Genomic DNA, 21,123 nt, shown 5'->3' on the forward strand with positions numbered 1-21,123 from the left:
CAACATATACAGAACTGGTCAGGTATGGTTTGACAAATCTTTCTGAGGCATTTTGGGAGCACCTAAAAGCAAAAGTGGCTGAACCAGCATACAGGCAGCAGCGTCCAGGCCGGCCCTGCTCCAGCGTAGGGACTCCTTCAGGCAGGGCGCCAAGCCTTTTCCAGAAACACCCTGCCTCCACGTGCCATGGATCATCCTGCCAAGGCTCCAGGGGTTTCATTTGCAACCTTAACTGTGGTTGAGCCAGCTCCTATCTCAGCTGCCAGCTTCTTTCTCAGCGTTAACCCGTGACTCTCTCTAGATGGTGACATACTGTTTTCTCTACCAAGGCGCCCTCATGCTTATGACTTACCTTTCCCCCCCTTCTTCCTCTCAGTTCCTCCTTGCAGCAGCTGATATCTTCAACCTTTCCAGCGCTGATTGACGTGTCTGTCTGGGTGCCCTGTTTTTCTCTCTTTCCTCTCTCTGCTCTGCACCTTTGAACCCGGCATTGATGCACTTGATCACATCCCGTCAGTCTGGCTCTAGTTGACTTATCCACTCCCGCAGCATGCCTGAGAGAAACTGCACTGTATGTCACACTCCTCTCTTCTCCAAAGCTTTGTCGGCTCATTTCAGTCCTGAGCGCCGAGGCTGATGAATATGTATCCCAAGCTCTTTTCGCAGCAGTTTTGAGGATCTCTAACAAAGCGGGATGAGAGAGCCCTTTGTGGTTGTCTTCTGGATTTAACCGTGACATTTCTCTGGAGCCTGCTACCACTTTTTATCTTCAACAGACTTTATCCCCAGGTCAGACTCGTGGCCCCCTTTGAACGCTGGCATTGTCAAAGCTCACACCCAAAAATCCTCGTTCCAACTATCATATTTTGCTATTCAAGAACTCGCAGTCTGTTTGAATCTCGTGGCCTTAAATTAGTCATTAAAGTCTCGCTGAAAAATCTTCCCGAACACAAACAAATGTATCCTCAAGGAATCCCATACAGAGGTTATACAACGCTCACTTATGGCACATAATCCACGTATTTAATCTGTCGAGTCGACGCAGTGCAGTGGTGGGATCGTCGACGAGCGTGGGGATCAACGATTTCCTCGTCTGACCGGCGCTCGAACTTGCTGCACCCTGGACTGCAGTCATAAACAGCAGGGAGCAGGAAACCGGGCCATCACCATGATCATCATCATCATCATCATCATCCTAATACACCCTCCGTCTCCAGCACCCACCCCACCCACGAAGCAGGGAAGCCTCACACAGAGAGATTTGGAAATAGCGCAGAGCGGGAAAGCAGAGGAGTGAAAATCACAGGCAGCAATTCTGATTTCACATTTCCGTTATCAGTGGGCGCCAGCAGGGTGGGCCAGCATGGTGGTGACCTGGATACTGATCGACCTTTATTTTGCCCAGATGCTGCATGTGCCACCTTATGGCTAGACCAACCAAGTCGATGATGTGATGTGTTTAGCAAAAATAACAGATAGAGGGAGTATGTTGTTGGAAATTAATTTTGGATTCAGAATTCGGATGAACCGTCAGCAGTTCCCAAATGCAGCAACATCAAAGTAAAACTTTTTTATTCCCAGGCGTGATGAAGCTGAACCCGGGTTAAATCCGAGCTCCAGACACTGTCATTGTTAGCACCTTGCTACGCTGACTTGACTAAACAAGGCCGTTTTCCTCTCTACGTTTCGTATACGATGCTGTTTAATTCCCACAAAGCCACACAACCCTTCTTTTTGCGTGACAAACACAACAAAGAATCGCGCCCCGTCCCAGTAGGGGAGCATGTCGCTGCAACACACCAGCAGGGACACTGTGTCCTTAATGCGCTGCACTGTGCTTTGTGCTCTGTTGACCTGATCAGCTCCGCGCATAAGCCAAAGTTAAGCTCATCTTTTTGTCCTGCTGTATTTATGAAAAAAGACGAAAACAGTTCACTCCACTGCGGCTCATGTATGATATTTTTAGAGATGCATAAATGTACGACTCGGCGGCACACGAGCACTGCGGTATAAGAAGAACGTTGCAGCGGTTTTGAATCGGCTGATCCTCTGCATAGCAGTTTGACGACTGTGCAGCAGAGTTGTTGAGGCCAGTGCTTTGCAGAGTTGCTCAGAGACTTAAACCTCCTCCCCGGCACCTTCCTCCTCTCTAGCAGAGGAAAATCTCTGCTGAATTCATGTCTCCTTTCAGATTTCTAAGAGGCGTTAAACCTTTCTGGATTAAAGAAGGTAATCTGACAGGCAGAAGATTGTATTAGCCGGAGTGTTGGCAGAGCTTTTAATTTCTCCTCTCTTTTCATTTCCCCCCTCTCAGCCTGCCTCTCCTGCTGACCTGCTAGATGGTATTATTGTGTTTTTTCTTTTGAATTACAGCAAAAACATCCACATCTTCCCTGCTATTCACTCTCTCTCTCTTTCTCTCTCTCTTTCTATCCCACTCTTTCCATATCTCTCCTCATCCCCTCTCTGCTACCTCTCTCTCTCTTCGGCTCTTCCAGCAGTGACAGCATACTTGTGTGAACCCATGATTTATCATTCGCTAATCCGTGATGATTATGGAGCTTTCCACACGGCCCTTATCTGTTGCTGAGCCTGCTTTTCACTCCATAGCTGCCAATTATCTTTGAGGCAGCCTGCAAACAGACCTGTCTCTGTCAGCCAGCTGTACGGCCACCAAGGCCTCTTACGCTTCATACCTAACTATACACTGGCGTACCGATGACGGTCTGCATGGGGACGTTTATTTCTGGTGTGAATACTTGCTGTAAGGTGAGGATTCAACGTTACGCTTTGTAAATATTAATATACAGTTTGTCCTAAAAGCTTAAAGTCCTGTTATGTTTCACCTGCAGAGGACACGGTCAAGTGGAGTGGAAGTTTAAAAAAGGTTTGGAAAAGCAACCCATCCATCATTAACACTTAGACTGTGTGACAGACTGAGGCCCGTCATGACTTAACTTTTCTACAAGGGTAAAGCACCCGCTGATATGAAAGGCCTGTCCGAGTCATTGTGGTGACGAATGGTTCTGAGGAAATGTTAAGCTCTTGATCTGGATATTTGTCCTCGACATCCCTTCATGTGGAGGGCTGCTTTTAGCTAAAAATAAAGCACAGAGGAAGCTCTATCACAAGCTTTCTCTTATTTGACCTGACATCCCGAAGCTTACATATTAGTATATTAGCATCAAGGTCAACTTTTCGCTAGCGTGCCAAATCTACCACCCACACAGTTAGGATAGAGAGCTGTGATGGCGATGCCTCATTGTGACTCATCCAACACTTTCTGTAGCCGGGCGGCGGGACGGCTAAGGTTGGTGTATGACAGCATGAGGTTGCGGGCAGCGAGGCCTTGCCCGCGGGGAGGGTATGCAGATCATGGCGCGCCCAGCTGATGTGGCGTCCAATTGTCAGTGTAATGGGAAGTGACGTGCACATCAGAGCAATGTGGGTCAGAGCGCCAGACGACCAGCCCGCGGCCTGTATCTGCTCCGCCTGTCTAATCTGCTGTAGCCCGACCAGACGAGACTCTCTAATCGACCCTGATATTCACTGAGCACACATTACCATCTCCCCTCACGCTCAGGAACGCAAACACACACGGCACGAAGAGAGCGCTCCATCTGAGAAATTCAAGAGATTCAGATGTAGTGGGTGTTGGTGGAAAGAGTGCAATTCTCTTGTCGGATCATTATTTAATTTTGAACATTGTCGAAGACGAGAGACCCAGCACAGCACCCGCTCCGCCTGCTGAGTGTCTTAAAGCTCCAGCAAACATGTTGGGCAAACTGGCAGGCCGCTTGTTTTTATTTTTCTGTAAAGACAAATCATTATTCATTGAAAGCATAAGATCTCGATTTCACACCTCCAGTAATCTCCCCGTCTCGGCTCCTTTCATGCAGTGACCAGTATATTTACAATATTATCCACGCCTTTAAGGGGTTTGAAAGATTTATGCAGAAGGCTAAATATACAAGCTGGGCTCGGTGGTATAGATTAAGCTGTGATTTTTCAGACGGGTCGGATGGTCTCAGAGTTTAATAGGATTCCCACGACATGGTCCGGGCCCGGCATCTGAGGGGAGGAAGGGGAAGGGGAAGGCTGGGGATTGGGCTGAACGCAGCGGTGCTAAAAGGGAGAAAAAGTTTGCGAGTGTTTGCTTAGCACCTGTGTATGGACTTAACAACTCCATCGTAGCCAGAGGGAAGTGACACATGGGGGGGGGGGGGGGGGGCTTGAAGTGTTTTGACGTTTTCTACTCAAACAGGTTTTTTTTACGGCCGGGGGAAGAAGCCCGGAGGAGTTCAGCCTGTGCGAATCTGCCTCTGCCTCATCAAAGGCAGTAATTTCCTGTTCATTTCAGGCCCCCATCCCCCAACCCAGAGCTCTTGTCTGCTAATCCCACCCCTGCAAACTGCCCCCACTACCCCCAACCCCCACCCCCACCCCGGGCCCCCCTGCTGGTGTCCTGCCCGCCTGCGCTTCAGCTTGCTACACTCCAGGGCCGGGGACTGGGAGGCTATACGCTTTGTGTCAGCAGGCTCGCGGCTGAGCACTAACAAATCCTCATTGTCCCGCGCGGGAGTGGTGACAGAGGAGGAGGAGAGGAGGGGGGGCATCGCTGTCTGGTTTCTATTCAAATCCAGGTACACACAGGCCTGGGCGGGAGCAGGGGGTGCAAGGGGGCTTTTAGAGGTTCAGGCCTGGGACCAAAGTCCGTCCAGACCTCGGCTCAGGTCAGACTGGGCCGAGGTGCGCGGTCACAGGAGCCACTTACGCAACTGCTGATCAACAAGTGATACTGGACGTCCCAAAGCCATCAAGGTTTCTGAAATGTTGTGTAGCCTTTTCAGGAGAGAAAAATTAAATTCCTGAAGTTCATTTCCACAGAGTGTGATGGTTATCAGGAATTTGGCTTCCTGTAATCCTTAAATAATCAGCAAAGTGTGTGCTGTCACTGATTGTGTGAGAACTGCACGTTTTTGTCTCGGTGGAGACGCAGCACACGGTTTAATGCAGGCTGAAGTTTAGGAGCATGTGTTTCAGTGACGGCCGTGTTGATCGGTTTATGGAGTGTGTGACTTCAGTTGCCGGTGTTGAGGACTCAGATGCGTATCTGTAACAAGACTCTACATGTACAGGCATTTCAGAGACTCGGTCTGAGGCTCTCAGACAGGCTACATGTACACTCAGTGTTTTTTAATGAATGTTTACCAGAGCACGGCCGGGACTGCTGTTTCTGTTTGGTCCGTCTGAATTTGAAAGTGATGACAGTTGTTTTTCAGTTCCTTTGCCAGCTGTGTTTAGCTTTGAAGAGCTGCTTTTTCTCGTCATCACGAGCACCCCGATATCACCCGAGACTTTATGCCTGTGTTGTTTGTTCGCCCTGGTGTTAAGCCTTCGCGCTGTCTGTGAATGTGTTTTCCTGACTGCCGCAGCAGCCGCGCTGTACATCTGTGATCCGGGCCGATGTTTTTCTCGGTTACTCCTTCACGCACTCAGCACACAGCTTTTTTGCAGTGGATTAAAAGCTTTAACAAAATATAGGGACAGCCAGTATTTCCTGTCACTAAATACATTCCAAACCCAGCGACCCCCACGCAAGCCAACAAAAAAGGGAATAGAGAAAAACAGCCTCTGTGAAAATTACAGTCTCCTGTTCTTCCTCTTTTGTCGATGTCTATATTTAACCTCCTCCTACGTTTACACTTCCTTTGCTGCATTTTCCTCCTTTTTTTAACTCATCAGCTTTTTAAATTTTTGATGTGGAACCATCGTCGCCCTACGAAACACACATTTTCTACTCAAACAAGTGCTGAAAGACGTTCACAATGATGCAAGAGGATCATATTTTTAGCTCATTCAGCTGATGTCTGAGAATCCCTGGCTTTGCAGGTTGAAAATCAAAGTGGAAGAGGTGCAAGGTGAGCTCTTTGAGACGAGGTCATGAAGCGAAGCATGGTCACCCCTAACCCTTCACTGCAACTCTAACCCTCACCCTCATGCTAAAGGCGGGGTATCCCCTCCCCTCGCAGAGCGCGGCAGCAGCTGGCTGACCTGTCCCTCCGCTGCAGCCCCTAATGGCTGACCTGCCCCGTCTGGACGGCCCTGCTCGCTTTTGTCTACTGTCTGGCTCAGTTCCTCCCAGTCAAACATCGCTACTGGCTACCGCAGTCCGCATTCCCACAGAGCAGGCTTTAGAAAAAAATGACACACAAGCACACACACTTTTCGCACTTGGCACACTTTGTCCGGTGCACACAATCTCTCTCTCTTTCTCTCTTTAGCACATAAATCCTTTTCAAAACTCTCCCACACACAGAGCCTCTGTCTGATTTCACACACACACACACACATAAATAACACACTTTTCGACTAACTAAATCGAGCATAAACTTCACGAACCAAAAACTTGAAAATACAAATTTATACAAAAAAAAAACATTTTTATTTTACGTTCGACAAACTTTGAGTTTTTCAGTCAGTTATGGAATGGACCAGCAGCTTTTTAAGCCACGTACGAGTATACATTAGTAGAAATAAGTAAAGACAAAGTTGAATAATGAAAAGACTTGTTCAAATACTCACCTAAAATATAGCCAATAGTTCAGCAGCTGAATCTGTGGTGATTGGATGGTAGAAAAAAAAGAAAATAGAGACCGAAAAGCTTCCACATTGGGGAGAAACCTGATGTAGACACTCTGAAAAGTTGCTTCTGAATGAGTTGAACGGGTTCCTCTCTCTCTGTCTGTCTGCCAGTCTCTCCCAGACACACACACACACACACTTGCCGATACACACACGCCTGACACACAGCCTTTCAGTCTGATCTCCCTGTCTTTAGTTGGAACTCAGCCAGTAGTTTGCAAATACAAGTGCCTAACAAATCTCTCTCTCTCTCTTTCTCTGTCTCTCTTTCCCTCCCTCGCTCTCTCCCTCCCTCTCTCTCCTTGCGTGCATCAACATAGGTAAACAAGCACACACATTCCCGCATGCATGCCCTCCCCCTCTCTTACACACACACGCACACACACACTCAAAAACACACACAAGAGCCTGGCTACGACGCAAGTTATTGAACTGCTCCACATTTTCTTGCATGCACTATATATGAGGCAGTTGATGGACAGCAGCACACAGAGTCATGTGTGGAGGGAGGGCTGCTGTGATTGGCTGAAGGCCTGGGAGCTGAGGGGGGTAGGGAGCTCTGTGATTGGTCCAAGCTCAGCCCATTGAAAGTGGAGGCTTCTCTATTGAATGGCTGCCGCTCTGGGTGGAGTTTGTCTAACACTGCTCGGGGAAAAAAAACAACATCCTGAGAGTTTTGTGCTTTTATTGGACTTCTCACCGCTGCGGTCGGACAGTTGGAGGAACCACGGAGGATATTAAGTTTGAAACCTGTGGATTTATGGAAACTTAAATTATTATTCAGTTTTCAAACATCACCTCTTAAATGTCTGTAAATGATTGATTCAGGCCTTAATGCTGAAAAGGTAGTTTAATTGATAATGAAGTAAGGAAATAAACCCTGTTTCATAACCCTGTTTAAATCAAACTAAATGAAAAAGTACAATAGCTTGAGACGTCATTGTTTTTGCAACAGAAGCCTAACACTTCCGTCCTTCTTGTCACGACATTTTACATTTATAGATGATGTCATTACGTGACGTTACATGGGGTGTTCTACAGTATGTGGTGCGAGCGCAGGCAGCTTAGGATGGCTGTAATTATTGTTTAAATCCTTTTTAAATTTATATTAAATAATGATGCTGATGGTTACTGGAGAAGCCTATTTTCAAAATTAGCTGCTGAAAGAACTCACCGTTAATCTCAATTCAACACCAGCACCCTAGCTGCAGGATTTCCTGACACCTTAACTAGTTTGGAAACAAATCAGTGTCCACTGTATAGATCACAAAAAGGACCAGTGCACATACATGGAGAACGGACTTCAGAGTGCAGTAGGTGATGTCTTGTGTCAGGTGTTAAATTCTATAAGTGAAAATATTTGTCGTTTATAGATTTCAGGTATTTCAATGATGGAAGCAGAAAGGGTGTATTTTTGATAATTAAAATTATGTAATTAAATATTTTTTCAATGAAATCTTTAAATCAAAACAAGATTTTTGTTCATAGTTTTATTAATTTATTAATTCTTGTACAGCTGTTGAAAAAGCCGCTGATACAGAACAAACAGTTTGTTCTGGATCAGCGCTGAAACTTCAGGACTAATATAGAAAAATCAACCACAGTCTTAAGCCTGGACGAGTCTTTCCTCAGCATCTAAAGAATTATAAAAACTGAAATTACCCAAAACATTGCATTTGAATTCATAGAATATCCTGAGCTTTTCAGTGCATCCATCTGCTGCTGACTAAGAGAAACAAAGTTCAGTTAAAATTCAGTGTTCGGCGTCGGTGATCTCTTTAGGGTCCATCAAAAACACGTCATGTTGCTACACTGTTATGGAAGTAATTTTTGCTTTAAATTGTCCTCACACCACCATTAAAACAAACGCGTGTGTGTGTGCGTGTGTTGTCCTTCCTCCTAAGTGATGACGGCATTGTGAGGCCTGGAGCGCCGCCAAGTGCTTTCATTCACACCTGATTAGATCACTCTGACCTGGATAACATGCAGCGCTCCACGCTCAGCAACACGCTGCTGCACAGGCCTTTTGTTTGGCTTTAACTAAATACATCTCTGCCAACGATTGCGTCGCAGCAAGACTGATATTATAGTAAAGCAGATACCTGCGTGGATGTCAGGACGGAAGAGTTACCATCCCCTCGCTATCTGAAGAGCTAAACATGACATTTCCTCACCTAAATCCCGCCATCTCTCTCTCTGTATAATCCCGTACAGATCCCAACTTCCTGTTCTGTGTGACCAACTTAGGCAGATTTTTTTAAGTGACATTACTTTGTTTTCTGCTGTCAGTGACTCTGACATCTCCAGCATTTTTTCTATCATGGAGTAGTGGTACAGAAGTGAAGTGGTGCACAATTGTTAAAGTCAGACTCAATCTGAATGTATACATATTTTGGGCGATCATATTGTTTTTTGTTTCCATCGTTGTGTTCAGTACATGAAAGGCTTTGGAGTGGCTGCTTGTTTAATCCTCCAGCTCCCCTGAAGTCACTGATGTGGCAGCATCATGCCTTCCATGAGAGACTTGGAATGACTAACGTTAAATGAAATGCACAAAATATGAGTTTTTGTTCCCTTATTCAAAATACAAATGATTATTCCACCATATTCCTGTTAGCATGCAGCCATTTAAACAGCGATTCACGCCTATCTTGCAAACTGCTGGTTGGTTTAGTTCCAGCGCACAGAGCTGAGGGAGCAGGACATCTGGATGTTTAAACTCCAACAGTCCACAAAATGCTTCTTTTGAAAGATTTAATTCTGAATTAACCAAATAAACAGTTGCACAATATTTTCAAATCCACAGTAATACTAGAAAATGAGTGTGCAGAAGAATCTAATCAAATCTGTCAATAAAAAAAAAAAATATGTAAATGAAAAAATGAAACATAACCTTAAAATGGACGATTTAGGCTCAAACAAATAAAAGCACTGTGAAGATAATGCAGCTAAATTATGTTGCAATAATCCAGCTAGATATTGAGTTTAATACACCTAAATCTTTCATTGAGTATCTCATTGTATTACACTGGTTTTCAGAGAGCTTTGCATTTGTTGGAAGCTTTTTATAATTTGACATTTTGGATTCCTGTCTGACCAGCAGTTTACCCCAGCATCCACCTGATTAATATATCTTCCCACCTGAATCCCAAAAAGTAGTTTGGTTCCTTCAAGTTCTAAAAGTTTAAAAAGTTCCTATTATGTGTTAGTTGATAAAAGCTACAACAGTCTGTACGGCCGTGGCTCAGATCGCATCTCCTCCTTTAACACTCGAAACTGTGTCTTCACATTAGCATGTTGTTCTGTGTCGAACACGGCATCTTGGTGCGGCATCAGCTAATTATCCTGGCGGGCCTTTCTCTAAAACACCTCTTTGTTGTGCTAATGTGCTCTCTGTGATAGCATCTCCATCCATAACCTTCTCCATGTGTACAGATAACCTGGAGGGGGTGGAGTGGTGTATGTAGGGCGCAGGGAGTCGGGTAGTGGGGGGTTGGAGGGGGTGTTGTTGCAGTATGTCCTGCAGCTGTGCCTCCGATGACAAGCCTGTCCTCAACCTGCCCTCCGCCAGACTAAACACAACACACAACTTTACCTGCAGGGCTTCCTGCCCTACCTCCCCATCTGCACTTCCACTTGTCTTGTGACTTTGGAGGATGCAGAGCTGTTTCAAGATCTCGGCGGTGCATCTCCGCATTGCAAGCTGTAGTTAAAGCAGCGACGGCTCTTTAACTGTTGCAGTGTGATTGGAAGGTTGGCTGCCCGCCGATGTGCACTGGCCTGACTGAATGCACTGAACCAGGTTTTTGTGCCTGTAGCAGTTCTGAGGGAGTCATGCTTGATCTTTCTGGGCCACATGGAAACTAGGTCACTGTGCTGTGCTGTCAGTTGTGTCCCTCTCTTCTTGTGTGTGTGTGTGTGTGTGTGTGTGTGTGTGTGTGTAGAATAAAACGGTAAAATAGGGCTTTTACATAAGGATGGGATGGGTTCCACAGATATGCAGTATTGCTGTTGCGGAGATTCTTTCAAACTGCAGCACAAACCCCCACACCCACCACCATCCCCACCCCCTCCCTGTGATGGCACACTGGGAGAGAGCGAGATAGAAAGAAGCAGAGAGAGAGAGAGATGAAATTCTCATCCTTGGTTCAGATCCCTAAGAACGCTTGGGAAGGCAGGATCTTATTATCACAGCAAATTTGCAATGTGCAGAGTGGAGGAGATTAGATGCGTCTTGCCTTTGAAGTGTATTTTCCAACCATTGTGCGATGGCAAATTCCATCAAGTGTTGGAGGGAGCTGTGATAAGAGGCACGGGTTATGAATGCTGCGGCATTAAAAGCCGTCATTTGAGCAATAAGATGAAACACTCACAAACTCCTGCTAAATGAAAAAATATTTCCCTTCTTTTTAGCACTGTCATTCAGAGCTGTGCCGCAGAAAGCCTCAGATACTAAAATAACAAGGTGCATCGGATGGCCTGGATAAATATGTCAAAATATGTGGAGTGGGGATTATACTTTATGTAAATGACGGGGTATTGGACTTTGAATAGGAGGCTCTCGTTTAATTTTTCTCTCCCTTTTCATATTTGATCTCCCAATCAGTATCAGAATGATGCCGGATCAGATTGATGTCCTTTCTCTTATACAAATCAGGTTTAATCCACAGCTGATGCAAAGTTTGGTTTGCACTGAAGGAGACGAGCTGTATTCAGTGTTAAAGCAGGATTTTTTCAGAATTGAGTTGCAGACAACATCAGAAGGGCTCAGATTTCAGCAGACAGAAGGTGCTGCCGGCCTTTGATCACACCGCCTTGATGTGTCCTCCTCGGCTCTTTGACCTTCACTTTGAGTGCTGCGGCTTCTCAGGAGTTGGGTGTCTGGGATGGGCCCAGCGGGGGTGATTGCAGGGTAAGCAAGAACGTCGCTGAAGTGACCCCACCACTCCCAGTCCCCCCCCTCATGGTGGGAGGACATCCCAGGAGACCCAGCTGAGGAGTGACATCCTCGGCCTGGGCCTCAGATCCTGTTGCAGCTTCAGACCAAACACAAACAGAGCGGAGGTGCTGGAGGTGTCTCAACATGCTGGGACACACGCTGCTTCTACAGTTGCTCTACTTTGTCTTACTCCTCTTAGACATCAAACAACATTGAAGTCTAGGTGCACAGAATAAAACTTTAAATGGATGATTACCATTTATTTACGAGCATTTAATTCACTGTCTTTGTGTTTGTTAGCTACATATTAAAGCTAATAGTTACAAGCCTGCAGGTTGCAGAAAGTACACAGACTCTATGACTACATTTACACTTACACTTAAGTAATGTGGTTATTGCTGGCTTTTTACTGCAATCTCAATTCTTAAAATTTGTGTCAATCAGAAAAATCTTGACAATCATCATCATGAAACAAACATCATCAGTAACACAGCTAGATTTCTGCTGAATTCTTAGCAAAGGTATACGTGGGGGCTTTTGAAAGCTTTTGAGCGCATGTGATGACAAATATGAAGTTCAGCTTTGACAGCCCTGTGATATCTCACCTCTAACTGAAACTGACATAGTTAACCTTTTCCTCCGGACCGGGCTCGTCACAGACCCCAGAGCTATACTTTAGCCCTTTTTGCATTGCAATTCTGCCTCAGCGCTGTAACGCAGCTCCGCCGCTATGCTGCCTTTGTCTTTTTACATTGGACCAAGCAACGCCGGCGTAAAGCCGCCCTAGTGTGTGTTTTTACATAGTGTTCCGGCGAAGCAAAACATGTGCAAGGTGTAAACAAACCGTGCATGCTTCACACACACACACACGGCACTGTTCAGCCCTGCCGGCGCCGCTGTTTACACCGATGCTGTTTCGCCTCCTTTTGCTACCTCCGATGCCGGCTCAGAGGCGGATCGACTTCGCGGCACCATTCATGCATTTTGTATTGAAGACGAGACCTAACAGAGACGTAATAATCCCGCCTTGAGCTGGCAGTGTGAAAGGGGCTCTGGTCTTATCTCACAGGTGTTGTAGAGCATTTTTTTTAAATGCCACTGTATTGAAACTCCACTCCCAGTCAGAAACAAACAACTGTGCTTTTTGCCAATAGATGGAACTATTTCTTTAGTCCACATCCTAATTCAAAGTATCACACACTATCAGGGGGAAGGGGCACATTGTCAGTCATTTCGAGGGAGACAGACACAGATTGACTTTCTGAGCAGTCAAGATTCAAATGAAGTTTACCTTTCTTTAAAAAGCTGTCTCTTTTACAGAAGGCATCGTTACATATCTATTATATTTATAAAAGAAATAACTCTGCTACAATGATTGTTTCTTGCAGTAGTTTATTCTTGGGCGACCCGGGTTTGTTGCCACAGTTTGTTTTTGTTGGCAGGATGGGGGTGAAGCTGAAATGGACTTGTTGTTAATGGCTTTATATCACATCAGTAACAAGCTGGTTTCAGTGGAGATATTGTGCACTTGTTGCACTGCAGGTGTTGTGTATAGCTAACACAAAACTATACATTACAATACTAGTGGCTGCAGTGAACAAATGTGGAGGGAATGTGTGGTGGCAAATATGCTGCAGTTTTACTCACCCAGAGTCTAACCGATGTCTCTCAGAACTAGAAGAAGAATATTCAAACAATTGTGGAAAACAAAACGTAACAGTGGGCTGCTGAACCGTGCTGACTTTCACAATGTATTTCCTTGCTCACCTGGTCACTTGCACTGTGTTTGACCGGCATTCAGCCCTGGTCTTCATCAAAGTAACTGGATTTCAGGAGGTCACTTAGAGTGTTGATCGCCTTGTGCGGTTTTAATCAAAGACTCAGATAAGAGACAAGGCTGTTGGTAACAGTTATTCAGTCGGATACTCTCTTAGATGCTCCCCACATGCTGCTAGTGAAATATTGAGTCAGTTTCATGGGGAAGCCTACCCACCACGCCTGGATGGGGTATTTTTAGACTGCAGTCTCTAAGTGGAGGTCTGTGAATAAACACTCATGGGGGGTCACTCCCTTGTCACGACTGATCCCCCACCCTCTCCCTTCCCCTTTTCCCCATTTCTCTTCTCCCTTTGTGTCATCTGTCCAAGGATTGGCTTCAACCTTTCAAGGACTGCTGCAAGTTAATCTCAGAGGATGAATGTAGGAAACATATTCTGTGTTTCCCCAGTCATGTGGCATAAATATCATGTCTGCATCATTAAAGGCTCCACGAGCTGTTTTATACATGAAGCCTCAATGCCTACACACTGAACCTTAACAGATTCCTCCCAGGTGTTTCCATATGTGTGCATATGGAAGCGTCGCTCCATCCTTCTGCTTTCCTGCTGAAGTGGAACTATAGCAGCGTTGTATGCACATGCGAAAGGGCCCCCACAGAATAATTCATCCGATGCTTTGATAAGCAATAATGGACCCGGTAAGGTATAATTCATATGCCCCAGATCTCTTTAGAGAGTCTATGGCTTCCACAAAGTGTCCCACTACCTCCCTGAGTACCCCCCTCTTTCAAGACTCTCTCGTCTGGTTGAAGAGGGAGCATTTATTATTTAAATCCCTCCATAATTCATCCACTCCTCACCAACACACCCTCCGTTGCTCCTTCCTCATCTAGTGCAAATTAGCATGATCTCTGTATCTGTGTCTGAAAACAGAGCGGAGAAAAGTAAGCACGCAGAAAGAGATATCTCCGTCCGAGCGGAGACGGCTCACTGCTTCTTCCTGCAGTCCTCCCCTGTGATGTGATGCTGTGTGACATATTGAGTCTAATTTGTAGCCTAAAGAAGCAAACAGCTGTGGCCTATTTTGTTTAGCTGTTGTTCGGGTGATGTCACCATTTCTGCCTCGTAAGGCTGCCTCGCTCTCGGCGCTCGGTGTGAGGATGTCAGGAGCATTTGGCTGAGCTGCTGATGAGGAGGGCAGGGGTTGTGCAGCCTTTAGATTAATCTGATAAGTCAACCAAGACTGTTATGTGCAATTTTTACGACATCTATTTACCAGTGTTAAATATTCACACATGTCCTGCCGCTATATTTGACCTGACGTATTTCTTTATATTATTATAATAAGCTTTATTTATACAGGGAGGGGCGCTGAAAGCATGCTCTCTTGTACAAGTAGGCCCTGATTACCGTACAGACAAAACAATGCACACAGCGTTGGTCTTTGGCATCTCATACAGATGACAATCTTCCTTTGTAAGGAACCCTTTAGCATCTTTTTCAGGTCTGATTTTGTCCTTTCTAACATGCAGGCAACGTGAACCTGTCTGTTTGCTTCAGTTTAGGCACAACAAGTTCTTGGTTACATTTAGGAAACGCATCATGTTAAGTTTAAAATCTAAATGTTGAACTTTTTGTTTCACACGGGAGTTACACACCCGCCTTCTGGCTGAAAGTCCTGCATTGTTTGACCCATCAACTGCCTCTGACCACCACCCCAAGTGCACTTTATCTGTCCTTCTAATAGGTCACCTGATTTCCCACATGCTGGACAGCCTGAGAAGCCGATCAGATAAGAAATATTGAAGCGGATAGATTTAGTTTCCAGTTAGTCGGAAGACTGGTGTTTCTCATTCAGATGCTGAAGGTTGCTTGTGCATCTGTATGGGATGCTGCAGGACGAGGGCATGAAGTCGGTTACATATGAAATATAATGCATCACGTTATGTATCGATAAGTATGACCATTGAATCACAACAGTCTGGTGCCAGTGGTATAGCCATGGAAACGACTGTATGTAAACTTTTCACGCTCAGCACCAGATGTGAAGTTTAATTCTTCTCCACATTCTTGGTGTGAAGGCAGACGTCTCAGAATGTGGACATATGAACACACATGAACACACAAATGAAAAATGTGTTTGTTGTTTTGAGACTTAAATGAGTTAATAGACCGGGACATCCAGCCGACCATCCTCCTTCCTCCAAAGCACAAACAAAGAATTGGATATTTGTGAATGGACATTTTACATTTGTGTAGAAGCACCTACCTCACAGTGAATTACCTGCAGCACACTGCAACCCTGCACTAAGTTCAGTATGCATACCTGTACCTTCCTGCAGTACAAGCCTCAGCTTGTCTGACTGCCTTGACTCAGACCAGAGACATAACATTACCAGTGACGAAGGCTCGGGCCTCACTGCTAAAATGTCTCCTGACATTCCAGCTCTATTTATCATGCTTATTGATGAGGGTTTTGCTTTCTATTTCCACAGATGCAATCAATGAAAGTAATCTAGGTAAGTGGAGTACTCTGAGTTTTGATCTTATGAAGTGCAGTTTGATGGAGGTTATCAGTCAAGACAAGAAATTCTTCAGTAGATTGAAACGGTTTAGTGGTTTTTGTCTTGGTCCTGCCAGCAGCAAACACTGCTACTATAAGTGGTGAAGCAGGAAGCTGTACGTGTGTACGATATTCGGTTTTGGGTGACTCTGGAACATGTCAGGGCCAGACTGTCTTTAAATGTTGTGTATATTGTCAGGAGTGCATGTGTGAAAGAGCCTGAAGTGTGTTGTAGTAAGTAGACGCACAATGCCCAGTAGGTAGAGTGAAACACAAGGTACAGCCCATGCATTGAATTGACCTGCTAAGCTAAAGGTCAGAAATAAAAGAAAGCAATATTAAACCTTCAGGCGTGAGGCTTGAAGCTCACATTTCGCAGAACTATTTGGGTTTAGTCTGGTTGGGTACACAATCCAGACTGGGTGTCAGCTTTAGGCCCGTGCAGAACTCTCCCGCCAATATGAGAAGATATTAATTTAGTGGTTGTCATGAACGTGAATACATGTTTAAAGGAACAGTGCAATATCCAACATCCCCTTCAGTAGGGACATCTGGCTTAAAACACAGGAGTGAAGTGCAGGTCACTCCTCAGACTCTTTCTATAGCGTCTCAACCCGGCACCCAGACCGGTAGGTATGTGCCTGTGCTGATTATATTGTATGATTAACACAGTGATACAGGCTGTGGGCTACGGCATGGAGGTTTGTCACATTCCTGTGTTCCACTTACTGCAGGGAGGAATGTTCCTGGGCAAACCTGCCTCTGTGCTGTTTTCTAATAATTCTCACTGTTTGCTTTAAGCCGCTTGAAGTGTAAGATGAGTGAGGTTTACTGCGGTAGGAAATTTCACACAGTGTCGGGTATGTGGAGAAATGATGTTGATGTTCATGCAGCACGGTACTGGAAGAGGGAACTGGGCTGAATGGGTGTTCTACTAATATGAGACACATTTTGTACATAGTTTTTTGTTTTGATACTCTGATACACTTTTCATATAACACCCTGTAACTCTTACATTTTTATCTGAATATGCGCACAAGGAAAAAGGGTTAATTTACAAGAAGGATATGGACGTCACTGGCAGGAAATCCACCAAAAAGCAGTTCAAAGCCATAAAATGTGTACTGTGTTTTCAGAACAGACATTATAATACTTTTTGAGCAGCAGGTACAACATACAGCTCCGGAAAATATTAAGACACCACTCCGAACTGTCCTTAAATCAGCATCTCTCTCTTCATGTCATGGCCAGCCCAATACAAATCTGAACCCCACTGAAAACCTCCTGAATGTGATCAAGAGGAAGAGGGTGCAGTTCTGCTTTGTTCGATGGCTTGTGACTGTCCAAGAGCGGCCTCACGTCACCCAGCAGCTCTGTGACAGACTGGTGGAGAGCATGCAGAGATGCATGAGAGCTGAAATGAAAAAGCAGGTTATTCCAACAAACACTGATGTGTGAACTCTTCCTGACTTAAAACATTCTGTTGTTTAAACATGAACATGAACTTGTTTTCTTTGCATTATTTGAGGACTGAAAAACTTTATTTCTTGCATCTTTTGATTTCTTAACCAGTCGTAATTTTCTGCAAATAAAAGACCTCAATGAGAATATTTGATTTGGAGAAATGATGTCTACAATAAAACAAAAGGTAATTTAACAGAAACCCAAACCTATAAATAGTAGAACCAGAGGCTCTCAATGTTTCCGGAGCTGTATGTCTCTCTCTGTTTGAAGGTCATTTTCAGCCTCATCAGTGCAAGCAGGCAAAGACGAGTGAGCATTTGCAGGTGATGGTTTCTGTGGTCTTACTTGGTGAGATAAAAGACATTTAATGATATCAACTTTTTAAGGATATCTTGATGATTTCTTTTCACAGTTTTCAGTCTCACTGAGACTATATAACATATTTATTAGTGAATAAATGAAATATTGAGTTAATCGAAAGTAAGCTAACGTTAGCTGATATTACCAAACAAATTGAGAAGAAAAAAGTGCATTTTATTGAATCTTGAAACAGTTGTTGCTTAGGAGCTCAGCTTTTCATTTGTAAAGGTGTTCAGACCAAAAGCACTGCGGGATTTCATAAAAAGTCCATGCAAAGACCTGAATAGGCGCCTCACAGCTGAAGCAGCACGCCTCTGGTTGGTTTGATCCCACGAGTCAAACTCAAGTAAAAGTTCTGTAGTTTCTCGTTTTAGATAAAAAATAATAAGCAGATAAATCAATGATTTACGTTTGTTTTCGTTGCAACTAAACACTGTGTGTAAATAACTGTTTTTCCAGTGTTAAATGTCTTGTGAACAAATTGCCAGCAGACAGACAAATCTTAAGTTATTTTGCACATTAAATAAGAGATGGTTGAAAGAATATATGCTGCCATGCTCATTATAATAAACGTGTAGGAAGGAGCGACTACATCAAATATTCTGGAATCTTTTTGAAGCTTTTTGGCATTTTATGTACTTAAAATGTGAATGCTTTGAAATGACATCCATTACAGTTTCTCGTAATGTTAAGCCCTTATACCTGAAAGACACACGGCACATCAGCTGCAGGCCCTCCTTAAGGTTGAGGTAAGACAGAGTCAGTCTATTACGTCTTTGTCTCCTCACCGACACCAGCGGGACCGGCCTCTCCTACTGTCCCTGCCTCCCTGATTAGAGGTCTCCTCGGGGCGTAATGACAGAATTGTGTTCCTGTCAGTTCCTGCTGCTCAGAGTGGGCTAATAGTCATGTTAGCCCACGCAGCATGTCATTAGCTCTCCACCCGTAGCCCAATGAGGGGCAAGTCTGTCATTTCAAGGCTAAATCACAGGGCAGGCAGGCCGGAGATCACAGTCACACCGGTGCTCTGAAGCTCCAGCGTTTCCGCCCACCCTTCCTCGCTGCACTTAATATGCACCGACTTACACATTCTGTATTAACACGGAGGAATTACTGCGACGCGGGCTGGAGGAGGCGAATGGAAGTCAAAGAGAGGCACTTTGATCGGACGCTGATACAGAGATCATTCCATCAAAATCGTAATTTGAAACACACTGCTCATTTCTGACTGTGATTGGATGATTCATGGTTATCACTCGGATGATTAGCACACTTGCGTAGCATCTATCACAGCTTGGGCTAATCTGCTTTGATTATTAGCCTCTAAGCCTTCCTTCCATGCTGGGATTGTCGAGCACAGAGTGATGAGAAATTACACTCTGCTCATATTTGTATTAATCTATCTGTGCTTACTTGTCAAACTGATAATTGGGTCGCCCATACAGATCACCCCCGCAAGCATGTGTTTGTAGTGCGTCTCTGTCGCCTCTAACATGCAAACATAACTTCATATGTGTAATATTACAAAGTATGAATCCATTGTTGCAGTTCAGTAATAGTTATTTCCTCTTCAACCACAGTCCAACGTCTCTACATTTGTTTGGACTCACTTAGAAGGATCTGTAAGTCTGTAAGTAAGCATGTTGAGCTAACCTTCAAACAAAATCAATGTAATTATCCATGCTACTTGTTTCAAACCCCCCAAAGTATGAGATGAAATTGACTGATAATCAGTGTGGACACAGTGACAACAGCTACAAGTAGAACTCTCCGCTCCAACTGGGTTAAATTAGTTTCAGGTGTTCTGTTTCTCACCCTGAGGGATGCTGGCCTGGCTCGGCTCTGATGCTTTGTGGTGTTCTGTGCTGCACACCATTAAATATGTCTGTTTGTGATTTCAATTCATATGCTCAAGACTGATAATACAAGACTCTTAATGATAGTGACACAATCACTACTGGACAGGCTTTGGCATGAGGATCAGCAGCCTGTATGAGGCATCTGTTACATGTGTGCATGCCATATCGGGATCATTCTACCCTGTTTCTCCACACAATAAAAACTTCTGCACATTTTCCAGCTTATTGGTCACAGTGGGCTTTTAATACCAACCACAACTTGCCCTGCAGCTCAAACTTCATGGGAAATAAGCTGAGCACGATATATTTAACAAATTTTTTCAGGCCTGTGGCTCCATAAGTAGATAAGAAGTGGATCCGTTTTTGATCCACGTGAGCCAGATCTTAGCAAAAGCTGTGGGTCGATCCTTGAGTCAGGGGGACGAGCTGATAATTATGAGCGAGCATGACCGTGTTATACAATACACGCGTATCTTTACTCAGCGCCATGACCTTCTCCGCTGAGATTTGCGTCTGCCTAACTTTGCCCTTTACTGGGGCATGTTGTGTAAGCGAAGGGGCACAACGTGAATAACATTGGTATTTGCGCAACAGCCTGTGCTGAGTGGAGAGCTAACTGGAGCAGGAGAATGGCGCTGTTCGGCGAGGTTCACGGCTGTTATTCCTACAGGCCATGAGCGTGAAAGGAGCTAATGCCATCTGACAGTTCTGGAGCAAGAAGAGGAGGGCTGGACAGAAAAGGAGGAGAGAGAAGAGAGCGGGGTGGTGGGGGGTGTTAAGAGATAGAGTGGGATGGAGTGGGGGTGGGAGTATATGAGGGGGGATGAGAGAGAAATAGGGGATGAGCTAGATATGGACAAAGCAGGGATGAGGGATATGGGAGGGGAAGGGCTAAAGAGGCGATACTGTAGGGACCTCTATTGTTACCCGCTGCAGAAAATGGCCTCTGAGCGCCATCACTTCTTATCAGCATGACATATTAAAAGTCCAGATTTTCCAACATTTTCTTGAAATACGCAGATGAAGTGCGGACCTCAAAGCAGCTGAAGGTTGGCAATCTTTTAGTCTTAGATATTTTATCATTTAACACTTATCAGGATGCAGCACATCCAGACTCCCCCGTTTGTTGGCACCACGGGACACATTCACTCACGGCTGCCGCTCTGAGAAACTTCCTTTGAGGGAATTCCAGAAATGCGTTCAAAGCATCACAAACACATTTCTGTGCAATGTTGGTCTAAGAGTTGTCGGGAGCATGGGCAAGGGCGGCCATGTTGATTTGAGAACATTTTCCGTTTTGTGGGTCTCAGGGTCATACAATGAGTTGTGCTACTTTAACACTGACAGACAGACAAAAGAAGTGGCAGCGCAGAGATAGACAGCAGACAGATGGAGGGAAGAGGGAGTGGGGAAGTGAGGTGGGATCCCACTGTAATTTGACAGGCTCCTGTCCCACTTGGGCTGCAGCAGCAGTTCTCTTTGGAGGAGGCATAGCAGACACCCTGCTGCCAGCCT

At 45.0% G+C, this 21,123-nt stretch overlaps 1 protein-coding gene across 1 annotated transcript in view; it reads left to right on the plus strand.

Annotated features, from left to right (window-relative positions):
• Nucleotides 1-21,123, plus strand: part of nr6a1a (nuclear receptor subfamily 6, group A, member 1a) — a 78,638-nt gene that overhangs the window by 28,806 nt on the left and 28,709 nt on the right. The window contains exon 3 of the mRNA XM_069683656.1: nucleotides 15,858-15,881. Coding sequence (XP_069539757.1) covers nucleotides 15,858-15,881 — 24 coding nt within the window. The remainder of the gene's footprint in view (nucleotides 1-15,857; nucleotides 15,882-21,123) is intronic.

The sequence above is a fragment of the Semicossyphus pulcher genome, unplaced genomic scaffold, assembly GCF_022749685.1.
Source record: "Semicossyphus pulcher isolate SPU_LCO1_2020_fin unplaced genomic scaffold, fSemPul1.0.p SCAF_6, whole genome shotgun sequence".
Taxonomy (NCBI): Eukaryota; Metazoa; Chordata; class Actinopteri; order Labriformes; family Labridae; genus Semicossyphus; species Semicossyphus pulcher.